The 22,729-nt window shown below is 37.8% G+C and overlaps 2 protein-coding genes across 2 annotated transcripts in view; one reads left to right on the top strand and one right to left on the bottom strand.

Moving 5' to 3' along the window:
• Nucleotides 1-13,551, top strand: part of LOC139117987 (macrophage mannose receptor 1-like) — a 28,422-nt gene extending 14,871 nt beyond the window's left edge. The window contains exons 7-17 of the mRNA XM_070681250.1: nt 42-109; nt 2,263-2,363; nt 2,723-2,989; nt 3,107-3,258; nt 3,706-3,793; nt 4,593-4,843; nt 6,423-6,600; nt 7,284-7,532; nt 9,886-10,062; nt 10,613-10,675; nt 11,748-13,551. Of these exons, the coding sequence (XP_070537351.1) occupies nt 42-109; nt 2,263-2,363; nt 2,723-2,989; nt 3,107-3,258; nt 3,706-3,793; nt 4,593-4,843; nt 6,423-6,600; nt 7,284-7,532; nt 9,886-10,062; nt 10,613-10,675; nt 11,748-11,959 (1,806 nt within the window). The 3' untranslated portion in view covers nt 11,960-13,551. The remainder of the gene's footprint in view (nt 1-41; nt 110-2,262; nt 2,364-2,722; nt 2,990-3,106; nt 3,259-3,705; nt 3,794-4,592; nt 4,844-6,422; nt 6,601-7,283; nt 7,533-9,885; nt 10,063-10,612; nt 10,676-11,747) is intronic.
• Nucleotides 13,552-15,606: 2,055 nt separating this feature from the next.
• Nucleotides 15,607-20,404, bottom strand: LOC139117986 (uncharacterized). The gene is made up of 3 exons (XM_070681249.1): nt 19,914-20,404; nt 18,157-18,252; nt 15,607-17,727 (listed from the first exon to the last, which is right to left on the bottom strand). Exons 2-3 carry the CDS (start codon nt 18,174-18,176, stop codon nt 16,500-16,502), a joined length of 1,248 nt encoding a protein of 415 aa, XP_070537350.1. The 5' UTR covers nt 18,177-18,252; nt 19,914-20,404; the 3' UTR covers nt 15,607-16,499.
• Nucleotides 20,405-22,729: the final 2,325 nt, after the last annotated feature.

Below are 22,729 nucleotides of genomic sequence, written 5' to 3'. Positions count from 1 at the left end.
AGAGAAATCTTGCCATGTAATTTCTCCTTCGACTTTTCAAGCTGAAGTTAGAATCAAGACGATCTTGGTGGATTGGACTTAGGGAGTATGGTTTTGACGAAAACTATGAGTAAGCGCTTTTCCGTTTTCTGTCAATAGTTTATATGTGTCATACAAAGCACCACATGTGAACTGACTCATTTCATATAAAAGGCTACCGTAACGGTATCGGCAAACACAAAACTGAAAACATTATACAGAAATAATTTCTCTCAGCTAATTCATTTGTGCCAGTAGTCCTTTTATAGATATAAGTCAAAACACCTAGTTTCAAAACTGAATATCAAATCAAAAATGTATTACTTATGTATAATTATTACTAGTTCGGCAATTGAAAGTGACTGATTCCATGTATGTATGTATGTATGTATGTATGTATGTATGTATGTATGTATGTATGTATGTATGTATGTATGTATGTATGTATGTATGTATGTATGTATGTATGTATGTATGTATGTATGTATGTATGTATGTATGTATGTATGTATGTATGTATGTATGTATGTATGTATGTATGTATGTATGTATGTATGTATGTATGTATGTATGTATGTATGTATGTATGTATGTATGTATGTATGTATGTATGTATGTATGTATGTATGTATGTGTGTGTGTGTGTGTGTGTGTGTGTGTGTACGTATGTACGTACGTACGCACGCACGCACGCACGCACGCATGTATGTATGTGTCTGTCTGTCTGTCTGCACGCACGCACGCACGCACGTACACATATGCACGTGCGTGCATACGTACGTACCCAGGCACGTATGTATGTATGTATGTATGTATGTATGTATGTATGTATGTATGTATGTATGTATTGTATGTATGTATGTATGTATGTATGTATGTATGTATGTATGTATGTATGTATGTATGTATGTATGTATGTATGTATGTATGTATGTATGTATGTATGTATGTATGTATGTATGTATGTATGTATGTATGTATGTATGTATGTATGTATGTATGTATGTATATATGAATGAATAGATGGATGGATGGGTTGATGGAAGGAGGGAGGGAGGGAGGGAGGGATAGATAGCTTGATTGACTGATTGATTGATTGACGTTCATTGAAGACATGATGAGATTCGCAATACGACTTTATTGTGGAGGGGGACTTAGAGTTTACTCATCAAAGCGATGATGGAATTTATCTCTATAACTTCATATGCAAATTTCCTCATTTTCTGGTCATAACACTTTTTGCTCTGAAGCCACGAAACTGATAGATTTTGATTTTTCATGGATAGGTTTCGGGCGATAACCTTTTTTGATTTCTTAAATGGGTATTTAGCGTTGCATCGGTTATATATTCCTTTTCTCTAAAGCCACACAGCTAATAGCATTTGAAATTTGTTTTAGGGACGTTGAGATTTCATCAGATTTGTTCCAGTGACAGTGACATTTTTCACATGAAGTTTTGTCAAAATATTCCCTTCTAACAGTTTCAAATTGTTATATTGACCTGTAGGACGGGTTATTGCCGATTTTCTCAGTTTAGCTAGAAAACTCCTTTCCTCATCCAACATGCTTATACTTTTTAAGTTTGGTATCTAAAATCTGTTATTCAATATCAGGTGAAAGTACGTTAACGCCATTTTCATGTTTATCTCTCGAACTGCTATCTACTGAGCCTCTGATTGATTATTATATCGTCGAGTTTTTCGATATACACATATTGTAGATACACATCTGGTACACAAACATTGGCATTCTAGCCACTGAATAAAATCTACACACCGTTGGATGAACTCTATTGGCAACTTAATGCATAGCGAGATTCATGCTTGGCCTTGAGAATAACCGCTCATATACATATTAATGCCAAAATTTAAAGATTTGAATAAGCTAAAATATAGTAACACTCTCCAGTATTTTTGTATTTTGTGTTCACTTTGGCTGAAGCAGCAAATATTAGGATACAATGTGGCAATAATTAAAAAGAATGCGAGACTCCGCAGTAATGCATTATGTTTTAACCATAGTAACGAGTACAATTTGTAATTGCATCTTGAATAGGGCATAATTATATGAAATTAATAGGGCAATAATGAGGCACACCATATTTTTCGTGTTTGTATTTGACTTTGTTGTGTATACCGTTACTTGTTTGTTGTCTTTCTGTGCTGTGCTGTGCTCTGGTCTCTGTGGAACTCATGACTATAATGTAGATTATGGCTTGGTAATATTGTTTGTACATTAAAACAGGTGGTCTGATGGTACACCCTTGGATTATGAAAACTGGCAACAAAATGAACCAAATGACTACCATGGCGAAGAGCAATGTGTTCACATACTTGGATCCTCAGGTGCAGCTATGTGTTTCTACAGCCTATTATTTTGTTTATACGGTTCAGCTTTAGTTACCATGGAAATATTATTTTGATTTGGAAAAATGATATAACATATGCAAGTTACAGTAAGCACGGTCCGAAAGGGTGTTAATGTCGGGATCACAATTATTCCATTCCTTGACAATTCCCGAACAACGTGAGATAACGAATAAAGTACCTCTAATTTAGTGGAGACAAATGATTGAATTGAGAAAAGATTTCCAAAGTTACAATTCATCCAATGGCATTATTTTTATATTGCTTTGCACGTTAAGTGTATGGATTCTTTGGCGCCGTATCTTAACTTTATTATCTTTTCTGTCTTATGAATGCAGATAATGCCACGTGGAATGACAATCATTGTGCGGTAAAGTTTTCCTTTATCTGTAAGAAATTCAATCACAGTGTCGACCCTATAACGCATCCTCCAACAACACCGATGCCAGGACCTTGTCCAACAGGATGGACAGAGTTTGATAATAAATGCTACAAAATCTTCGGACTGGATGACGTCAACGAAAGACGGAACTGGTCCGCAGCAAAAGCAGCGTGTGAGAGTCAGCGCGGTCACCTAGCAACAGTACATAGAAAGGAAATTCAAAGTAAGTAGAAGAGGAATCTTCAATTTCAAGTTACTTCCAATGACGGTCAAGTTGGATATAGTACAAGTGTCTCAACAATAAGATTTTGACCGAGTTATAATCTTTGATTCGTTCTAGAGTTCCTATACAGCAAAATGGCAACTGCTCAAGCAGGGATCTGGATTGGCTTGATCAAAGTCCGTTACAACTCGGCATATAGGTGGAGTGATGGGAAAACAGAGTTGACTTATACCAAGTGGGCCAGGAACCAACAGTATATATATGGCAAGGTACGTTGTGTACGAATAATTAAATAAATGTCTCTGGTTTGGCCGACTTCTGCTTTAAATTGTCGAATTGTCAGTTTTTGATGTTATGTATTGTTGTACCACTATAGTCAAAGAATTTAAAGCGATAATCTTTGCCAAGTACAATGTTCTTCGTCATGTAAATCTGCTCTTTCGAACAAATATCACTATCTTTCATGTCTTTCCAAACTCATTATTGTGAATGTAGTTTCCACATACACTGAATCGTGTACAAATGTAACGTGAATTCACACTTTATGTGATTTATTCCGTCGTCAAACCGAGCATAAAGAAAACAATGATACAACATAAGTAACGACAGCCAATTCTGACCAATGCTATCGATAGCTTTATTGTAATGCGCATCTTTTAATAAATCATGCTTAACATAAACGAAAGAAATAAAAATGTCGATTCTCTTCCTGGCAGACATGTGTGCAATTAAACGAAGGAAGTGGAGACTGGGGAAAAAAGCGTTGTGACACAGAAAAAGCCTGGTTATGTCAAGGCGACAAAGGTAAAGTTGTTAAATATAATCATTGTATGACTTGAAGAGCAAAATAAGATACGTCTTCTATCTAATTAAGTACCAACCCTTCGTTAAGTAGAAGATGCATGTAATCAACACACTTTTTCAAAACCACATTTGACCTTAAAGATAAAATGAAAAAAAACCCTGATACTATATATATACAAAAAGCGGACCTTCCTAAGTTTTGTTTGCAAAAATTTACTTGAAGGATGTAGAGTACATATTTGGGGTAAAAACTTCACATTTTCCAAATAAATTTTTTGAAATTATTCTCTTTGTACTGAGACACATTACTGACACAAGACGGCAGCCTGCGGCTGATGTTATCGAACGGTGTAATATGTTTTATCCAAAATGAAAAGGGGGAGTGAATCCATATCTTTTAATTTATTTTCATTTTTTCAGTTAATTTAGTAGTTTTATTGCTTGCAAATCTTGCTAAAAGTAAAACTATTAAAGCTGGGTCGGGACATGAAATGACGCAGTCACAAGAATCATAAGATTGCAATGACGGCGACAATTCCGTCAAAAATGGTATGCTTGTCTTACTGCAGTAACACATACGTTTCAGTGGGATCATGTGGGCGCCTGCGGCGACCGCTGCGCGAGCTATTAAATCAACTTCTTTAAGATTTTAGGCTCCACTACACTTTCTATCTCGTGATGCTGTCGTAACTGTTCTGACAGATGATTGGATGATTTCGTTATTTGGTGCAGTAGATTACGAGTGAAAGGTCAAATCGACCATTTCTTACAGCAGAACTTTGTTTACATTTGCCACCAGATGTAGAACCACAACCTGAAGATCCTACCAAACCTGACGACAAAGCATGCATTGCCGGCTACACCTATTACAACGGAGGTTGTTATAAAGTGTACAAAAATCCACAAACGTTTCAGCAAGCGTCGATGCAGTGTAGGAAAGATGGTGGAAACTTAGCCAGCTTGATGAATGCATTCGAGGAGGCTTTCGTCGAAACGTTGGCATACATTCAAGGGTGTTCATTATGGATCGGCATGGAAATGGATGATGAGGTGTGTCTGCCATTAATAATTAAAAGTTTCATTTTCAATTCAAACTATAGATACCCACTACGTTGACACGGTGTGCTTTACATCAATTTTGTAGCAGTGTTGGAAGTTAAAGACCCTGTAGCTGTAACTCTTGAAATTTGCTGACTTGAAAAAAGCTTTCTAATTTCTCTGGTTTTCTTTAAATTCTACACAAGGATTATCTTTTACTACTGAAATATTGGACACGTAAATTTAAATTTTAACAGTTATTTTGATTTCCCACCATTTTTAAAAACTGGTAATATTACAAAGAAAACAAAGAATATGATGTCCCAGTGGAAAACATTCAGCACTATGAATTATATTGGACTACACTGTTGTTTCTGTGATGATGCCAATGCACATATGCACGACGTACAGTGGTTTTGCTTTATTTGCATGAGCGCGCCATTTTTTGTTTGGGCAAACGTTTATTATTTATCTTGCTCAAATTAACACATGCAGTCCCAGTGGACAGTTTATTATACTTGTATAAACACCCCTCACCAACTTCTTTTAGTTGGGAAGTAAAATCACAACAATGATGCTAAAAGATACAGCTATTGGGTCTTTAATATTGCCCAGATTTATTTACAAACACAATCCCATAAATAACAATGACCAACCGCTGTGCGTTTTCTTAAAGGCGGAGCCTCCCTTTAAAAGGGCGCCAACCTATGGCGGCGTTCATCGTGTAAGTGAACACCAAACAGGCAACACGCAGGCATACGCTCCAGAAAATGCCACTTTTTAGTTTTTTTCCGACCGCAAAAACGCCGAGAGACCGCAAAGCGGTCAGCGCGAAGCTGCTGCCGATCGAACTCTGTGGTTATATTCAAATTCTAACGTGACTGGAAGACGTTTTTTTAGGAAATTCGAGCGTTGGTGGTGGGGAATCAATGACCGATGGCGATTTGAACCGACCATCAATCAAACGCTTGTATAAACTCTGTTTGCAGGATTCACAAAAGGTGCCAAAGGTTGAGATCAATTTGTGCAATTAATGTTATAGAAATCAAATATCGTATTGGCCTTGTGTTTGACTGGGAGGAGAACTCCACTAATGCGAGAACCTGGGATTGAAAATTGCGGCTTTAATGCAACGCGGGGAAATGTTATCCTTTCTCTGCCTACATCAATTAACTTTTGTGTCAGTAGATGCCTGTTTATGGTGAACATTCTTTCTCGGTTTCATAAACACCAGGGCCCTGCGAGAAGATGGAATAACAACAATGGTAGACATGGCAACAGTCGATTTCGATTTGTGTTTCCAATAAACAGACTCTGACAAAAGCAACTCTGTTTTGAGCGAGGGGTCTAGCGGTAATTTTTATTGTAAACTTCATATCATTCCTCCGGACAACTGGGAATGAACAGAGTACGATATGAAATTGTACGTCTTATTTGAGAGTGCAGGGAATAGCTGTTATCTTTGAGAAGTACGAGAGAAGCCATGGTGATAACTTATAAGTATAGTGACAATGTATCATTTTTCATTTTGAGGGCAGTGGAATAGTTGTAGTCTTTCCGTGCTTTAACGGAACGTGGGTTTTTTTCACAGGCAGAGGAGTATGAATGGAGTGATGGCTCGCCACTGTTTTATACCAGTTGGAATTCTGTAACGATTGACGATGATACAGGCAGTGGTTATACCAACAGTTGTGTAAAAGCTACAGAAGATGGTTGGAAAGCAGCAAATTGTGACGATCTCCTGGTTGCACTTTGTAAAATATATATCGGTATGTAATGTTCTGCAAAATGTGTAATGCCAAGTCCATGAACACCAACATGCAGGTCCTTCAGCTTGACTGTTACATATAATTGCATGTTCATCACACACGGTTTCTTCTAAAGTACACTGTTAATGTGTTGATGAGCTGGACATTAGAGTTTCCGACTCATTTAATCACTGGTTAGAAAAAGTCGAAAGTCTTTCGGGTCTTAGGAAAGGCATATTGCTAATTTGTAAGAAAAACATACCAAGGGATTGTGTTCTAGGCAGAGATGGATCACTTAGTGACCTCCTTCAAGTAAACAGAAAGGCAATTGACTGCTGTCTTTCTTAAGACCAGAGAGACTTTCGTGTTTTTTCTGACCGAAAAATTAAATGACTGGGCAAGGTTAATATCTGGCTTATCAACACATTCTGTATGTACTTCAGGATTTGAAAGGTCTTTATAATTTTTGTATTGTTGTAAATTTTACAAATACATGTATGTATTCATATTTCAATTTCCTAAATGCGGGGTGGGAGTCAGTTAAAATTTCTGTGTTACTCAAATTCATCATGGTTGGCAGGTAAGGGGTCGGAGTTTCCGATAAAATTCCTCCGACGCCAGACCGAAAGTAATCACGGCTCCCTTACGATGTAAATTCGCGTTACCTGTACTGTTCTAATCTGTAATTGTATCCTTTGTTGTAGTACCGCCGCCAAGTACCCCCGAACACATCGAAGGGCACTGTGGAGTTGAAGTTGGGTGGATACCCTATGGCAGTGATTGTTATTTCTTCGGCGAGAAAGGTCGTCGTGTTGGAGCTCAGCAGGCTCAGTTTAATTGCATGCAATTGGACTCTACCTTAGTGACTATACACCACAACCAGGAGAGTGAATTCATCCTGTCACAGCTTGAAAACGGCCAAGATATCTGGCTGGGTCTGGTCAAAGGTCATGGTAAGTTCTCCTTAATGATTACCGTCCGCCTGAATTCGCCCAGAGATCATATCGTATTCTGACCATGTCAAGTGTCACAGGGACCCTTTTCCGTTGTACAGAATGAGTGAAGATTTAGCTTTCTCACGGAAGCTGTTCAACCAAAGTAGCATCAACAACTGTCGCTAAGTTTGAGATGATGTCCTTTCTGATCCTAAGGGAGCGTCGAGTTATTATATCCGGGGGTGGCCTGGCAAATTCTTCATGTACATCAGCCAAATTTCATGACCCCCACTCATTGTACCCAAAATTGATGACCCCCTCTTAAGATGACAAAACTTTCATGAACCCTCTATAGTTTGAGTAACTATTGATCCAATTTAGAATGATAACACTGGCCATTTGCGGATCAAAAATACAATATATAATCAGCGGAAAAGAGATTTTGTAAACTTGAAAGGACGGTTGCTCAACTTCAACAACTCTTTGCTAGTATAGATATTGAAAACAGGAAGAGAAGTAGGAAAAGGAAGGAAAATAGAAGGAAGGCAAAGACAGAAATATAAATTTTACTATAACCCAAACGGGATTCGAACCCCCGCACACTCACGGCAACATCGCCTAGCTGCTAGGCCTCACACAAAACCAGTCGGCCACTGCTTCCAAGAAAGGTTTAGATTTGCTGTGATGAGATTACGTAGGAAGTTAAGTTCATCTGACAATATTGGAAAATGCTATCCATGTACCATAGATGATCCAGAAATAAATATCAGTCAACTTAATGAGGAAATCGGTCCACTTTCGAAGAAAGAAATGCCATATTTTGACCATTTGCTGAAAACAGGAGATTTTGGTGGCGAGGCAAAATGTAAAGCTCAGGGAATCTATGAAGAAACAAAACTGTACCAGCAACTACCGGACTGTGAGGAGGTAGAGTACAGTGATAATGATAATGAAGAAGACAGCGATGCTGATGATGATGATGATGATGTTGACAATGAAAATGATTACTCATAAATGAGTTAGTTGCTAGGGTAGATGCATAGAACAACTACTGATTTATTTGTATAATTCTTACTTTGATGCCATATCACTCCAAATGTTTCAATCTAAAATTTCTTTTGAATTTTTATATTTGAAATGTATTTATGTTTTATTTTACTTTCTATTTCATTCTTTGCAGATTGTATGTATTTAATTTAAATATAATTTCCTATTTAAATGTAATTTATCATGTATTTCTCAACATGTATTGAACCAAAACCTAAATGGTCATTTCTGTGATCCCTTTTTTGACCACACATCCTAGTATTTCTGTTGAGATACGTTCCCTGTTGATTAGAAACTCTATAACATTCAACCACCTTTCCATCGAGCCTCACTTCCAAGGTAAATTGTGCATTTTCACATCGATTCATTATTTCAGAGGAAAATGATGCATTTAAAATTCCCTCATATCACCAAAAAAAGCTAGGATATAAGGTCATAAAGTGTCAGATAGCCAAGTTACAGGCCTAGCTATAGGGACCCTCCTCTCCTTGGGTAAGGAGAAACTAAGTGAGCTAAAAGTGCTTGATCTAGGACATAATGCTACCTGAAGCATACTTTACTATATAGATACATGTTATTTATTTTAAGAGTTATAATACATGAAGGTATATTTACGTATTTCTTCCTTATTGCTAATTGACATTAAAAACAAAGTCATTGAAACTTTTCATTTATATTCCAGCCTTTTTGTTTATTTATTCAGATAAGTTTTGTACATCTCTTTCCTGCAATTTGATTTTATATTAACAGTAGAGCATTAAACAGCAAGAGGGCAACCTTTCAATGTAAGCCAGGTTTCGGTTTAGCATACCTTGCAATTAATCATTGCCCAGGCTTACCTCAGCCAAAGTCCGATAGGAGTTGTTTCATTTGCCCTCAGCGAGCTCAATTTACAAGAAGACGAGAACCTGTATCGAGTTGCCAAGGCAATACGTTCATGTGATATATAATACATATACTTTTATTTAGTTTTACAGTGAAAACTACTGTTGAGATCTAACCAGTTTTCAGGAAAGATATGTACAAAACTTATCTGGATAAACAAACATATAGGTTGGACTATAACATGACCCCTTTACAGTTTTCAAATTCAAGGTGACCCCTGGATTTATCTGCCCACCCGAGGCCGTAATAACTGAACGCTCCCTAAAATGTATACATTGACATCTCAAATCAGCAATAGCTTTCTCTCGCTACAAGACTATTTCTATTTCTTTGCTCCAGTGCCTTAATTTTCAATTCTAGTGGATTTACACTGAGTGTAACTGAAGAATAAGTTCTTAGAATTATAGGGTAACTATCAAGTTGTCAATGCATTTTGAAGGTGGCTTCAGATGGATCGATAATTCACCGCTACAGTTCACAAAGTGGGCAAATGGACAGCCCAATAAGATAGATACCTTTGGCTATGATGACTGCGTGGTACTGCAGCGACACAATGGTAAATGGGATGACCAAAGGTGTTCTCAACGAAAGGGATACGTCTGTAAAAAACCTAAAAGTAAGCTACTTCAATGTACATACCGGTTGTCCTTCAATGGTATTTACAGCACTTTGCTGTTAGTCGTCTGTACCGATAGCGGCAAGTCAAATCAACGTAACAGACATGCTATGAAAATCGAACGAAGATATCGTAACAAGAGAAATAGCGATTGTCAAATTTTAATATCAGAACATGAGTGCGGAGGCATACGTATAAATAAGTTGATTGAATGTTGGAAATATAATTATTGTTCAGTTGTAACTAACAATATAAACTCGATCAAAGTATCTGATGGCAATAAAACTACAGGGATACCGCATATAACACATACCAACTGTGAAAATAGTCTACGCGACGGCCGAGAAGTAATGCAATAGAATACATCAGAGTTCTAATATGTGACTAGTAACTATCACGTCTAATGACCAATATAAGTGTACGCATGAAATGCCGGACTACTTTCATTGTCACACAAGTACATCCGAGCAGTTTGCATCGTTGTTATTACAAAATGTGTGTTACCATAACTTCCTCGCTCATGTACTTTCACGTTTCTATGGTTTTGCAGTTGTTCTGACGACGACGACGACGAGTATCACTAAACTTGGTGAAAGGAAGCAAGATTCAACAGGTAAAATGCATAAAAAGATTGTAAGGTCAAGGCTATGATGCATGTCTGGCAGATATGACTACGGCATACGAGACACTCAGCAACTAACAGCCTACAATTAACGTGCTTGGCTCTTTCTGGTCCGTTCAATTTGGCTTTCCGCTTGCCCTTGCCCATAAATAAACGTTTAAACGTTAATTATCAGCGCGTCGCCCGTGTTCTACTGGTATTAATTTTGCTAAAGTAACGTACTTTATAAGTATTATGTTTTTGTTAACATGTGGATTCCAGTCTGGACTAAACTTCTGTCGCCAACAATGACATTGGGGATACCACACACACATGACTGTATTGACAGGTTAAACAGAAATTAATTGGACATGGTTTTAGTATTGCAACACGAAACCTTAGCCTATACAGTCAGATCAAGAATGGCGGAAAATCCTTAAAAGTCACGGGTAATAATATAAGGGCTTTGGGAATCTGAAGTATTCCTCGATTAACCTTTGCAAAATCATTTAAATCTGATATGGTCTGTGCACGGTTTCTCGTAATTTTACATAGCTACCTACCTACCTACCTACCAACCTACCTGCCTACCTACCTACCTACCTACCTACCTACCTACTTACCTAACTACCTATCTGCCTGCCTACCTACTTACCTAACTAATTAACTAACTAACCAACTAACCAACTAACTAACTAACTAACTAAACACACAACCTGAAGAGACTCACCAAATAAATATCTAAATATTCATATTGTTAGACAAGGAAAGAAGGAATGTTATTTACCAAGTTATTGTAAGGTAAACAATCACCGTGTTTGATTTTCTCAGCCATTTTGTTCTCGTTTATTTTGTTGAAGCAGTCCTTCCTCTTTATTCTCACAACACTCTCAAGTTGTCTTAAGTTTTAATAGAATTAATGGAAAGCTTTCAAGACTGGAAAAACTCAATTATAATGACACTATATTTATTTGTAAGGTTCATATGTTGAGATAGAAGTAATCTTACAACGCCCGATTGAAAAAGCTGATTTGTTCATATCCGCACAGTGATTTGTGACATTACTACTGGGTTTCTTTCACAGGTGTTAATATTGCAGCAATTATCCTCATAGTAGAGGCTGTCATCGTTGTTGTGGTGGTCATACCAGTGATTGTATGGCGCATCCATAAACGGCGCCAAAAGTTAGCCGCATTCACAACTACTCGGTTCATGGACGTGGCACACGGATTTCACAATCACTCGTCCCAGGACAGTGCTTATGACGAAGAAATCACATCGAAACCCACAGCGTAACCCAGACTGATTGACGGTGAAGAGAACAATAATTGACATGCTGTGTTTTCCGTACCACAGCATCTTATGTATCTGCATGAAATGTTGACATATCTATCATAACATTGCTCATGTCACCTGTCATCAAAGGCAACCTTCAAACTTTTTGCGATTATTATGCTTCTAACGAAAGGAATATTTAGACTGTTGACAAATAATGTCTCTTACATGAGACAAAGCTCTAAGTAGCTAACAAAATAATAATTAGGATTTAATACAACTAATAACATAGCCTAGAAAAGTTAAACCTGTATGTGTTTAACGTAGTAAACATTTCGAAAGTGAAAGACTTTAACTTTTTTCGCTCAAACTTTTCTCAATTATGAAACTTTCAAACATTCTCTCGCCGAAATAAGAATATAAATCGGGATCACCGGCCAGGCCAATTTGTTACTAGAAAAACAAATTACCTAACATTTCTCATTCTCGCAGGCCAGAGCAATAATTTCTGAGATATTTGACATGCAAAATAGCCGTAATCCCTGTGTTAACTCGACAGGAAAAATCAAATTTTCGATTTTTGAAAAACTAACACGGTGAATATCATTCTTACTTCAAGGACTTTAAAATTAGCCACCCCAAGCAGTAGATTGAAAAAGAATTGTAATTTAAGAGTCCGAATAGGGCCGTTCACAGTTTACGTCACTGTTCTCTCATTAATATGCAAAAATAAATATTTGTCCGCATTTTAAGATTACGCTTTTGAAAATTACGCATGCAAGAACGACGAAAATACATCTCAGTGGGCGGCTGCTAGTGTAACAGTGAATACTAAAAAACATATTCACGACTCAAGAGTACAAGCTGCAAAAACAGCCACGCATGCAACATTGATAAAATTTGTCCGCATTTCAAGCTGCGTGTCCGATGTCGCGCGCGCACAGCTATATTTAGTAACAAACCTGTAACCGTGAACAGCGCTATACATGTCCTGAAGGTGCATTGTACCTTAAAGGTACACGGTCACTGTAAATTTGCATATTCCATATATGGTAAAGGGGCGGGGCTTAGCGTGCTACCCCGTAACACCTGCAGCTGTCGGTCCTCCATATTTGAGACGTCAAAGGACATGCAGACGACGCTGCTAAGTAAGCATGACTGGTCGTATGGGGGCGCCCTTTTTAAAAAGCGGCCACCCGCGTAAAATCCGTGATTGGCTATTAAAAAACAGGTGACCGAATACCTTGAAGTCATCTAATCTTCAGCAAGTAACCTAACACTATAACTAACTATGAAAATCGAATCATGACTGTTTAAGTTGCGCCAACGATATCCGTAGAGTACTCAGCCTTAAGTATTAAGTCTGCGTGCAACTTGAAGTTTGTCTGACATTAAGTATGAGATTGCTTAGGATTTGGGACCTATACGTATGTGAGTTAAATAGATGCGAAATTATTCATTAAATTACTGCGCTTGATGTTCTTCAAAATTATCATATCATTTGGAGATTAAAATATGCCGTAGGTTTTATTGAATTTTGTACAACTGTTAATATCATTTTTCATTAAAAGCAGTCAATAAAAAACAGAGTCACGCTTGCGGAGTAATGCGAATTGATGCGTCATATGATGGACTTCAGTGTTCTGCTAACTTTCCACAACAACGCTCCAATGGACAGTGTGATTACGAAACTATTTCTATCGTTAGAGTCACGGTGTAATATCGCAGCACAGTAAGTGAAAAAACACACAGAGGAGTAGGCGAAGATTACAATTTCACGTATGACATATTGTGCCGCGTGACATGAATTGGTGACAGTGAAAGAAGGGGGCGAGAAGTAAGCGAAAGACCTCTACAAATGAATGCAAGACAAAAATTCAGAACAGAGAGATAGAGAGTGACAATGCTGTACAGAAAGGCTACTTCAGACAAATAAATCCGTGATTGTTCAATTTTGTTTCTTCGATGAATATCGGTAGAAAATTTCCATTCTGCAAAATGAGTTTCATCAAACTGTTTTTGCACAAAAATTTCTGTCACAAGCAAATCAGCATGATGTTCGATTCTTCGATTTTCACTGTAACTGCGATAGATAACTGTGTCATCACACATTCTTGGATACTCAGCTTTCAATAGGAGTTTAATAAGACACGATCCTGGTTAAAGTAAATTTTCGAGGTACATTAGAAGTAAAACCGACTATTATAATAGAATCAACTCTACCAACGTCAGACAAACCGTTATATACAAAGTAATAGTCGGTTCATCATGTATGTAGTATATCCAACATAAAAAGTGAGAAGGTTGAGGAGGAGGCCTAGAAATATCTGTTTAAATGTAAATTTCTGGATATCGATTATTTTAAATCCAAATTCTCTGAAATGCCGAAATTCACATAGAACCAAAGTTTTAGCATGGGCAAAACCCTTTCGTGGTCTTCCCATGCAACATTATGGAACGTCCTTGCCCCATCAATCTTACTGACAATACCAGGTCATGCTGCAAGTTATGGTTTAAATGTTCAATATCAAATTGTATTTCTGGATGGCCCCTGTGATTAAAAACGACGTCTTGTAGAGAAATAGAGTTTCGCGTCACGGCAAATCTCGATCTATTTCTGCACATGCGTGTTGGAGATCATCGGACCATCCAGTAATCGGGCCGAGATGCTTCTTCAAGGCATCCATAAGTTCTTAGAAAAGTTTTACTCTGTCCAAACCGCTTTTGGAGTAATATTTGAAGCGGTGAATTGTCCTTATTCAGTTTAGAACTTTGTATGTGCTGACGTCATTGTTGATACACAGCTGCCTGACGTGCAAGGTGGTGCTTGAAATGATCCAAAGATAGTGGAATCCGGATCCGTCTTGATTTATATATGATCGCAATGCAGTAAGCCTTATGCGCAGACTTAACTCTGATGAAATTGCCCTGCACTACTTCTAGGAAAGTCAAATACACGAAACTCAACTGTTTTTGCGTAAAAAACAAAGAATACAAGACAGGCCTATTTTTCATACACCAACTTGAACAACTCGGTCCAGGGAATGATTTACTTAGAACTGTTTTCGTTTTATTGGAATAAATATAGCGAAAGTAGCGAAGATGTAAAAATAGGAAAAGCAAATTTTTAAAATTCGTGGTGGATTTGACAAAAAATCTCTATTTTCAGATTCTACTTTCTAAAATTGTAAAAGACCGTTAAATGATGCTTTCCCCAGATATTTATATTATGGAGTGACAATTTGGACACTGCTTCTAAAATCTGTTAATAATGTTTAAAATTTCGTTTGTTAGTAAACAATGTGTGGGAATAAGCAATGTACAGGAGTCACAGTTGTGGAGTAATGCGGAATGATTCGTCATATGACGGACTTCCGTGTTCTGCTGACTTTACACAACAACGCTCCAATGGACAGTGTGATTACGAAACTATTTCTATCGTTAGAGTCACGGTGTAATATGGCAGCACAGTAAATGAAGATACAAACAAAGAGTAGGTGAAGATTACAAACGATATTTCATGACATATCGTGCCCCATGACATGAATTGGTGACAGTGAAGGGGGGAGGAGGGGGAGAAGAAAGCAAAGAACTTCTACAGTTGAATACAAGACGAAATTTAGAACAGTAATAGAGAGTGGCACGTCTGTACAGGAAGGCTAGACAAATTTATATCTGTGGTTGTTCAATTTTATTTCTTCTTTGAATATCAATAGAAATTTTCCATTCTGCAGAATGAGTTTCATCAAACTGTTTTTGCTCAAAAATGTATGTGACAAGCCAATCAGCATGACATTTAGTTCTTCGATTTTCGCTGTAACTGCAATAGATGACTGTGTCATCATACATTCTTGTATCTTTAACTTTCAATAGGAGCTTAATTAGACACGATCCAGGGTAAAGTAAATTCTTTGACTGTAGAAAATAGAAGCGGGACGCGTCTACTAGTACTGTAGATATAGATTTTGACCTAATTCATTCTTTGACCTACTTCTCTTCATGCTGTAGTCTATCTTATTTATTCATTTAATAATACTTATCGATATTAACCTTGTCATCGCATTGCTAATTTCCTTCACTTTGAGTCAAAATACTTCATATTGGAAAGTACACTTTGGTGAAAGTCTCTGCCACATTTTTTCGCGAATAATGAACATCAAAGTGACACATTTATTTCCTTTTGTGAGCTTCATGGTTATGTACGGCTTATCTTTAGGTAGTATGCGCCTCTTAAGTAAAAGACTTAGACTTTTGATCAAAGTTTCCTTAATGAAACTCTCAACAATTCTCTTACCAAATTAAAAATAAAAATCGGGGGTCACCGGGCAAATTTTGGTACTAGAGAAACAAATTATTTAACATTTAGCGATAATGGAAATCAAAGATCGCCGCCATCCCTGTGTTGACTGTATGAGAAAAAATAACATTTTCGATTTTCGAAAAACTAAGACGGAGCACGTTTGCTTACTCCAAGAACTTTAAAATAAGTCCGCGTAAGTGATAGATTTGTAGGGAATTTGAAAGATCTGGCTTTGAATATCTTCTTTTCCCGAGGCGTATTCTACTTTAGGCAGAAGTCCTTGAAAGCTTCATGGGATGTCTTGACCAACATACAATTGCTAAGCTCCTTTTTCAGTTCCTGCGCTCTGTTGAAGGCTACACTGTACCCTCTCAAGACGCGAATAATCTCTTGCTTCCACTTCTCGATGTCACGGTTTTTGGAAACTTCGTTTATACCGACATCAACAACAATAGCTTGGGCAAGCAGCGGAAACTGTCCCTCCAGGTACTGTGCTAAGCCAGAGTTCTTAGTGATTAGTGTTGGAATACCAGCCGCTATGGCTTCTAAACCGATCAAACCAAACGGCTCACTTCTGGATGTCAGAATGCACAGATGACTCTGCTGGAGATCTCTCCTGATGTCATCCTTCGATCCGTATGGGTAGGGTTTGATGTTAAGGTGACCGCTCGTCATGTTGTCATTCAGGAACTCCATCGTCTGCTCCTGTTCATCCTTAGGAATTCCTCGAATGATCCACTCTGGAGGATTCTCAAACATGCTGTGATAAGCTTCAGCTACTCTGCTCAGAGCGCTGACCACTAAATCATAGCCCTTCAGTCGCTCGACTCCGCTGATGTGGCCGAAGGTAATCACCCTCATCGTACGGATGTCATCGAGTTTCGACATTTGAACATCAAAGAACTGCTGCTCTGGTCTCGGTATGTACTTGATGTGATCTTTGGCATCCAATGCTCGAAATTTGTTCCTGTAATGTTCAAAGATCCGAGGACCTACCGAAAACACTGCTGCTGCTTCTCTGGCCGCGTCCAGAATTTTTTTCTCCTTCTCCTGGACCTCATTCATGCTCCACTTTTTCTGGTAAGCTTCGATGTCTTCAGGAATGACATGGTTGAACAGGTACAGTTTCGCTGCAGGGAAGACGTGTTCACGTATCTCGAGAGCGGCGTCATCTGTCACTGGCGCATGCCCAATGATGATATCCACCTTCGGGATGTTTTTCAGATCTGGAAAAAAAGATTCATGTTGGATCAACCACGATACTTTTGGCGTTCTCTCGTTTTTTGGCAAGCGTGCTTTAATCTGTGGCTCGATGAGTTTCACTTGTTTGCCGTCGCAATCTTGCTTATCGATATCACTGGCTTTCAGAGTGGTACTGTAAACTGTAGCTCCTATTTCTTTCGCAAGACTACAAATCTCTCGATGGACAGTAGAGATTTCAGCCCAGCTGTTCTTTGCTCCCCATTCGTCGTTCACAACAAGTATGCTCCTGGAAAATAAGAGATGTGAAAATTCTGTAAAAAATAATGTGCAATTATAGATCTATGGCTAGTTTCCAACAATATTTGAACGTATTTTCTTCAGCTATTCTATTACTAGTACCCCCGGGTTTTAGATGAGCGGTCAAAGGTCAAATATCTAGGAGAAGAAATACGATTTGAGTTCATCGCTCTTATCATATTTCTATGTACATTAAGTGTTTGCCACCATATTCCATGGCAAGAATCAATACAACACCGATAAATGAAAAAACGGCCAAACTAATATCACGATGCAGATAACATTTTTATTTAAACGTATGAAGCAGCGCCGCATCATAATTCCCTTATGTTTCCATAGCATTGGGATATAAAACATGTAAAACGCAAGCAAAACGCGACAAGGTAACTGAGATGAAAGCAACGTTAATGAATCTTACGGAAATGCTCTTGCAGCCATTTCTTCATACACTTCTTATCCGTAGAGGAGGCTATGTCTTGATATCATTTTCCGTACAGCATGCTATATTTCATCTCTGTGAATAATGAATAGGATTAAAATTGAATCAAAATTAAAATTATAAGATATATTGTTAGTTTGTTGACAATTCATCGTAATTTGTCAGGTCATTAATCTGAATAATCGGGAACAATTCAAGCTGTAGTTATAGTAATGGACGTCTATCATATAGTAATTCTGGGTTTCGTGGTTCCAAACACCATTTCGATGTGTTCTACGCCATTCTACAGAGGTTGCTTTGATATATATTATCTTGAAGTGAACAAATTTGTTGTCATATTTAGTAAAATGATTATCTCTTGATCGAGAATAGACATAAAAATTTTCATTTAACTCTTTTATTGCTAGAAGGCCTTTAGTTAGATATTATTGTCTATGAGTGAATCGGCCAAGCAAACTGAGTTACTTTTTGTCAGTGTGTACCGTCATTAAGCAACAATTTTGCCATAGTCTAGCCTTCGCCAGTGCCTACATTTGTTGTACTATCCTAGGTAGGGGGGGGGGGGAGGGAGTTTAATTTTTTCTTCAAACAAACATGTCTTGAGCGTCACTGAAGCCACAGGTTCCAAAAATGAAATCTGAAGTCTCTACAAAATATGTGAGCAAAATGTAACTTGGTGTCACTGAACGATTACAAAGCTGCATTTCAAAGTGAAAGCATGAGAAACCATTTTTGCGATGTCCGCAATCCGGATATATGTCACTCGTCACCGACATGAGTCAAACTACAGGCGCACTGACAGTCTGGTGTTGTTTATGTCCAGTAGAAAAATAAAAGGTATGACATGGTTTTGCCCACTGTACCGCGAATCTAATTCAGTACGGCGCGTAAGGTGGAATAAGGCGTTACATCGGTAGCTATATATATATATTGTGTTTAATTCCTATAGTTCGTTCATACCTTCCCTAATTTTACGGTACTGTACAATGAACACCCCAAAACCTTTAATGATTCAAACCTATATACTCCAAAACAACATTTAAAATGACGCTCGTAATTGGTCAATACGACATGAGTGATAGACACTAAACGTTTGAAGCTGACCAATGAGAGCCAACATCTTATTTGCGGCATTGCTGAAGTTGAAGCAGGAAGTTAATTCAATATATTTTCTATTGGCGTGAATTAAGAGCTGTTTTCAGACTATGATGTTCTTGGCAAAACATTCGGTATTTTTGCTTCAACGATAAGGCGCTAGATTGTAAGTGGTTGATGAAGGTTGAAATGACAGACTGGGGTTAACGTTGTTCGTTGTGCAGGGCTTGTAACCCGGGCTTGTAAAAAAATTGACCACGTCAAACAGGAACAATGAAACGACCCAGCCAAGCTGACTTATTCTGTTCCTGGTCGTGTCACGGCGTGTCACAGAGTGTGACCGAAACTGAAAATTGCGATATGAATACAGTCAAGAATTGGCTATCATTGGCTCTTGTTTTATTATCATCCAAAGAAGACACAAAAATCTTGTAGGTCTATATGTCATTCTCGATGTCCACTCACACTGGCAAGGAGCCCCTCGACCATAAACTAATGACGCTGTACCTGTCATAGACGCCACAAACACATATAGAAGCCCGTAATGGCGGCATATTACAATGTGTAGTTTGGAAGAATTCGCTGCCCTGACACTATTTGAATGTTGCCATGTCAATGATTGTCAAAACGAGTATACTTACCGACCATAGTGTATGGCTTCACTTGTCGAACAGCGGCTACACTATGGATGTGATCAGACACTGTGTTACAAGTACCTTTGCAGATGGACGGCGCAGTGGAGTCGGGCACGGTCCCTCCACAGCAGCACGGTGAGTCAGGTGACGTGCTGCAGTGAATAGGCTGACGCGAGGCTCACACCACAGACCAGTGTCAACCTTTGATCATACTCGTTGTCAGTGCACGGGCACTCATTATAAAAGGGTATTTCCATTAACATCGAAATAGTACATTCCCAACAAGCGCCAAGGGTTGATTATAAGCGGGGCAGTACTTACTAGTACTCGGTACTCGCTGGCATTGAATCACACATTATTAGAATGACGGTTAATCAAGGACGACGACAATGTGTATATCCAGAATGTAGGTCAGGGTCGAAGTCGGTTATATTCGAACCGTTATTCAAAGAATACCGACTCTGGACGGGACTGAGTTTAAATGCAAATATGAACAAGTGTATGTTAAACTTTACTTTACTTTACTTTATTGCTCAACAACACACTCAAGGAGTGTGGTAAGGCAAAAATTACAAAACTCAGCAAACACTGGATGAAGCTGCTGCTGGGGGAGGAACTAACGTACAAGAAATAAATTTGGCAAGAGGTAGTTTGTTTTCGTGAGTAAAGATATACATGAACTTTTCTCTATCATTCAAATCAAGAAAGCCAGGATTATACAAACTAGTGGATGAAAATAGACTATTTTGATAAGCTCTGTATTTTGGACATTCTATTACAAAGTGAAATTCATCCTCAACTAAAGACTTACAATGCTTGCAGAATCTTTCATTAATTTGCAGGAACTTTTGGAATTGACCTTCTACCCAGTTCTATTTGTAGGTTGTGATCCAAAATTCTTAGTTTTGTCAGCCACCTCCTACAGGTAAAAGATCTTATATCTAGCAAGTAACTTTCAAATTCAAATTTTGTCTTAAATAGTCTGTAAGTTCGGAGCTTATTCCTCTGCATTCCACACTTCCTTGTATCATTATGAATGTTTCTCAGCCATGTTTGTTCACATACATTTCACACAAGCTATCATATACATTATTAACTGTGGAATTGATATTGCAAACACAAGACCATATATCACTCCCACTGTAAGAGTTCAAATGCTTTGTATATAATTAGACCAATCTGAATTCAACCTGGATGCATAAGCAGATCTCAGTAAGATGTCATCTGATAAACTAATCTATGCCAGTATTTGAGCATGTGCTTTATCACCATAAAGTGAATTGGATATCTACCCAGCTCTCCAACAACACCATCAGACGGTGCATGTTTAGAGACTCCTAGGATAAATCTATAATAAGATATACTAACATCATTGAGAAAGTTACATTTGTCATTAATTTCATGTCCCCATATTTCACAGCCATATGTCATAATAGGAACAATTAAACTATCAAAGAGTGATAATGCAACTTTTACAGAAAGTGAACCATTTTGAAGGCCCTTACGAAGGCTGAAAAGAGCTTTCATTGCCTTCAATTTAAGATTGTGAAAATTACCTTTGAATCTACCATTTGGGGTAATGACAAAACCAAGGTAACAGTACTCTTTCACTAAGTCAAGAGTCACTCCATTGTAAGTGAGTGTAACTCCTTTTACAAGATGATTACTTTTGTTAAACACAATAACTTTTGTTTTCTTTATGTTAATAGATAATTTCCATTCACAACAAAAACTATGAAGTTTATCTAACCAGCTTTGTAAGCCTGTTTCAGATTCTGAAATCAATAAAAGATCATCAGCATTCAATAGACAATTGATTAGGAGTTTACCAAGTTTGATAGGACAGTCCTGACTGGAACCAAATGTACTGGGAAGATCATTTATAAAAATATTAAACAAAGTTGGACTTAAGTTACACCCTTGCTTAACTCCTAAATTGGAGTCAAATTCTTCAGTAAAGCAGTTGTTAATTTTTACACAATACTTAATGTTGTCGTACATGGACTTAATTAAGCTATAAAAATTACCATTAATGCCATATTTCTGTAATTTCCAAAGTAAACCTGTACGCCAAACCCTGTCAAATGCTTTCTGAAAATCTACAAAACAACAATAAAGGTACCTACGACTGGGACTACAGCTTGACTGAGAAAATTTCGCATAGACATGTTGATCGATAGCAGAACGCAAAACAAGAAGATTATCTGCAGTTCTCCTCTTTGCTCTGAAACCAGACTGAAATGGCGAAAGAATACCATTGCTATTAAGAAAGTTTATAAGCCTATTATTCAACACAGAGGTAAACAGTTTTGCAAGGCAACTATTTATAGAAATCCCTCTGTAATTTGACGGATCACATGTATCACCTGATTTGAACACAGGGACCAAATATGCTTTTTTCCAAGCATTTGGAAATTTTCCTGATCTGAGGATGACATTGAATAATGAACACAATGGAGTAAGTATGGAAGAACCACCATATTTTAGCATTTCATTCAAAATACCATCGACACCTGGGGATTTCCCTGATTTTAATTTACGCAAAGCCTTAAATATTTCTAATTCTCTAAATGTGGAATTAAGAATAACGTTCACATCATATTCATTGGCAGCTTCCATTCTTGTTAATTCAGATATGATACGTTTAGAAACATTATCAGTTTCTTCACAAGAAAAATCACCTAACTGCTTAAAGTGATAAAACCATTCAGCAGGAGAGATAGATGAGCCAATTTTCTTACAGACATGACTCCCTGAAATATCCTTCCACAATTTCCAGTAATCATTACGGTCTTCGGAATAAACCCTTTCTAATTTCCTTA

The sequence above is a fragment of the Ptychodera flava genome, chromosome 18 (genome assembly GCF_041260155.1).
Source record: "Ptychodera flava strain L36383 chromosome 18, AS_Pfla_20210202, whole genome shotgun sequence".
NCBI classification, from domain to species: domain Eukaryota; kingdom Metazoa; phylum Hemichordata; class Enteropneusta; family Ptychoderidae; genus Ptychodera; species Ptychodera flava.
This window is presented reverse-complemented; position numbering and strand designations above follow the sequence as displayed.

Coding starts and splice junctions, on each gene's coding strand:
- LOC139117986 (XM_070681249.1), bottom strand. CDS start 18,176: ATGGCTGCAAGAGCATTTCC. Junction 17,728..18,156: donor ATGGCTGCAAGAGCATTTCC/GTAAGATTCATT, acceptor CTTATTTTCCAG/GAGCATACTTGTTGTGAACG.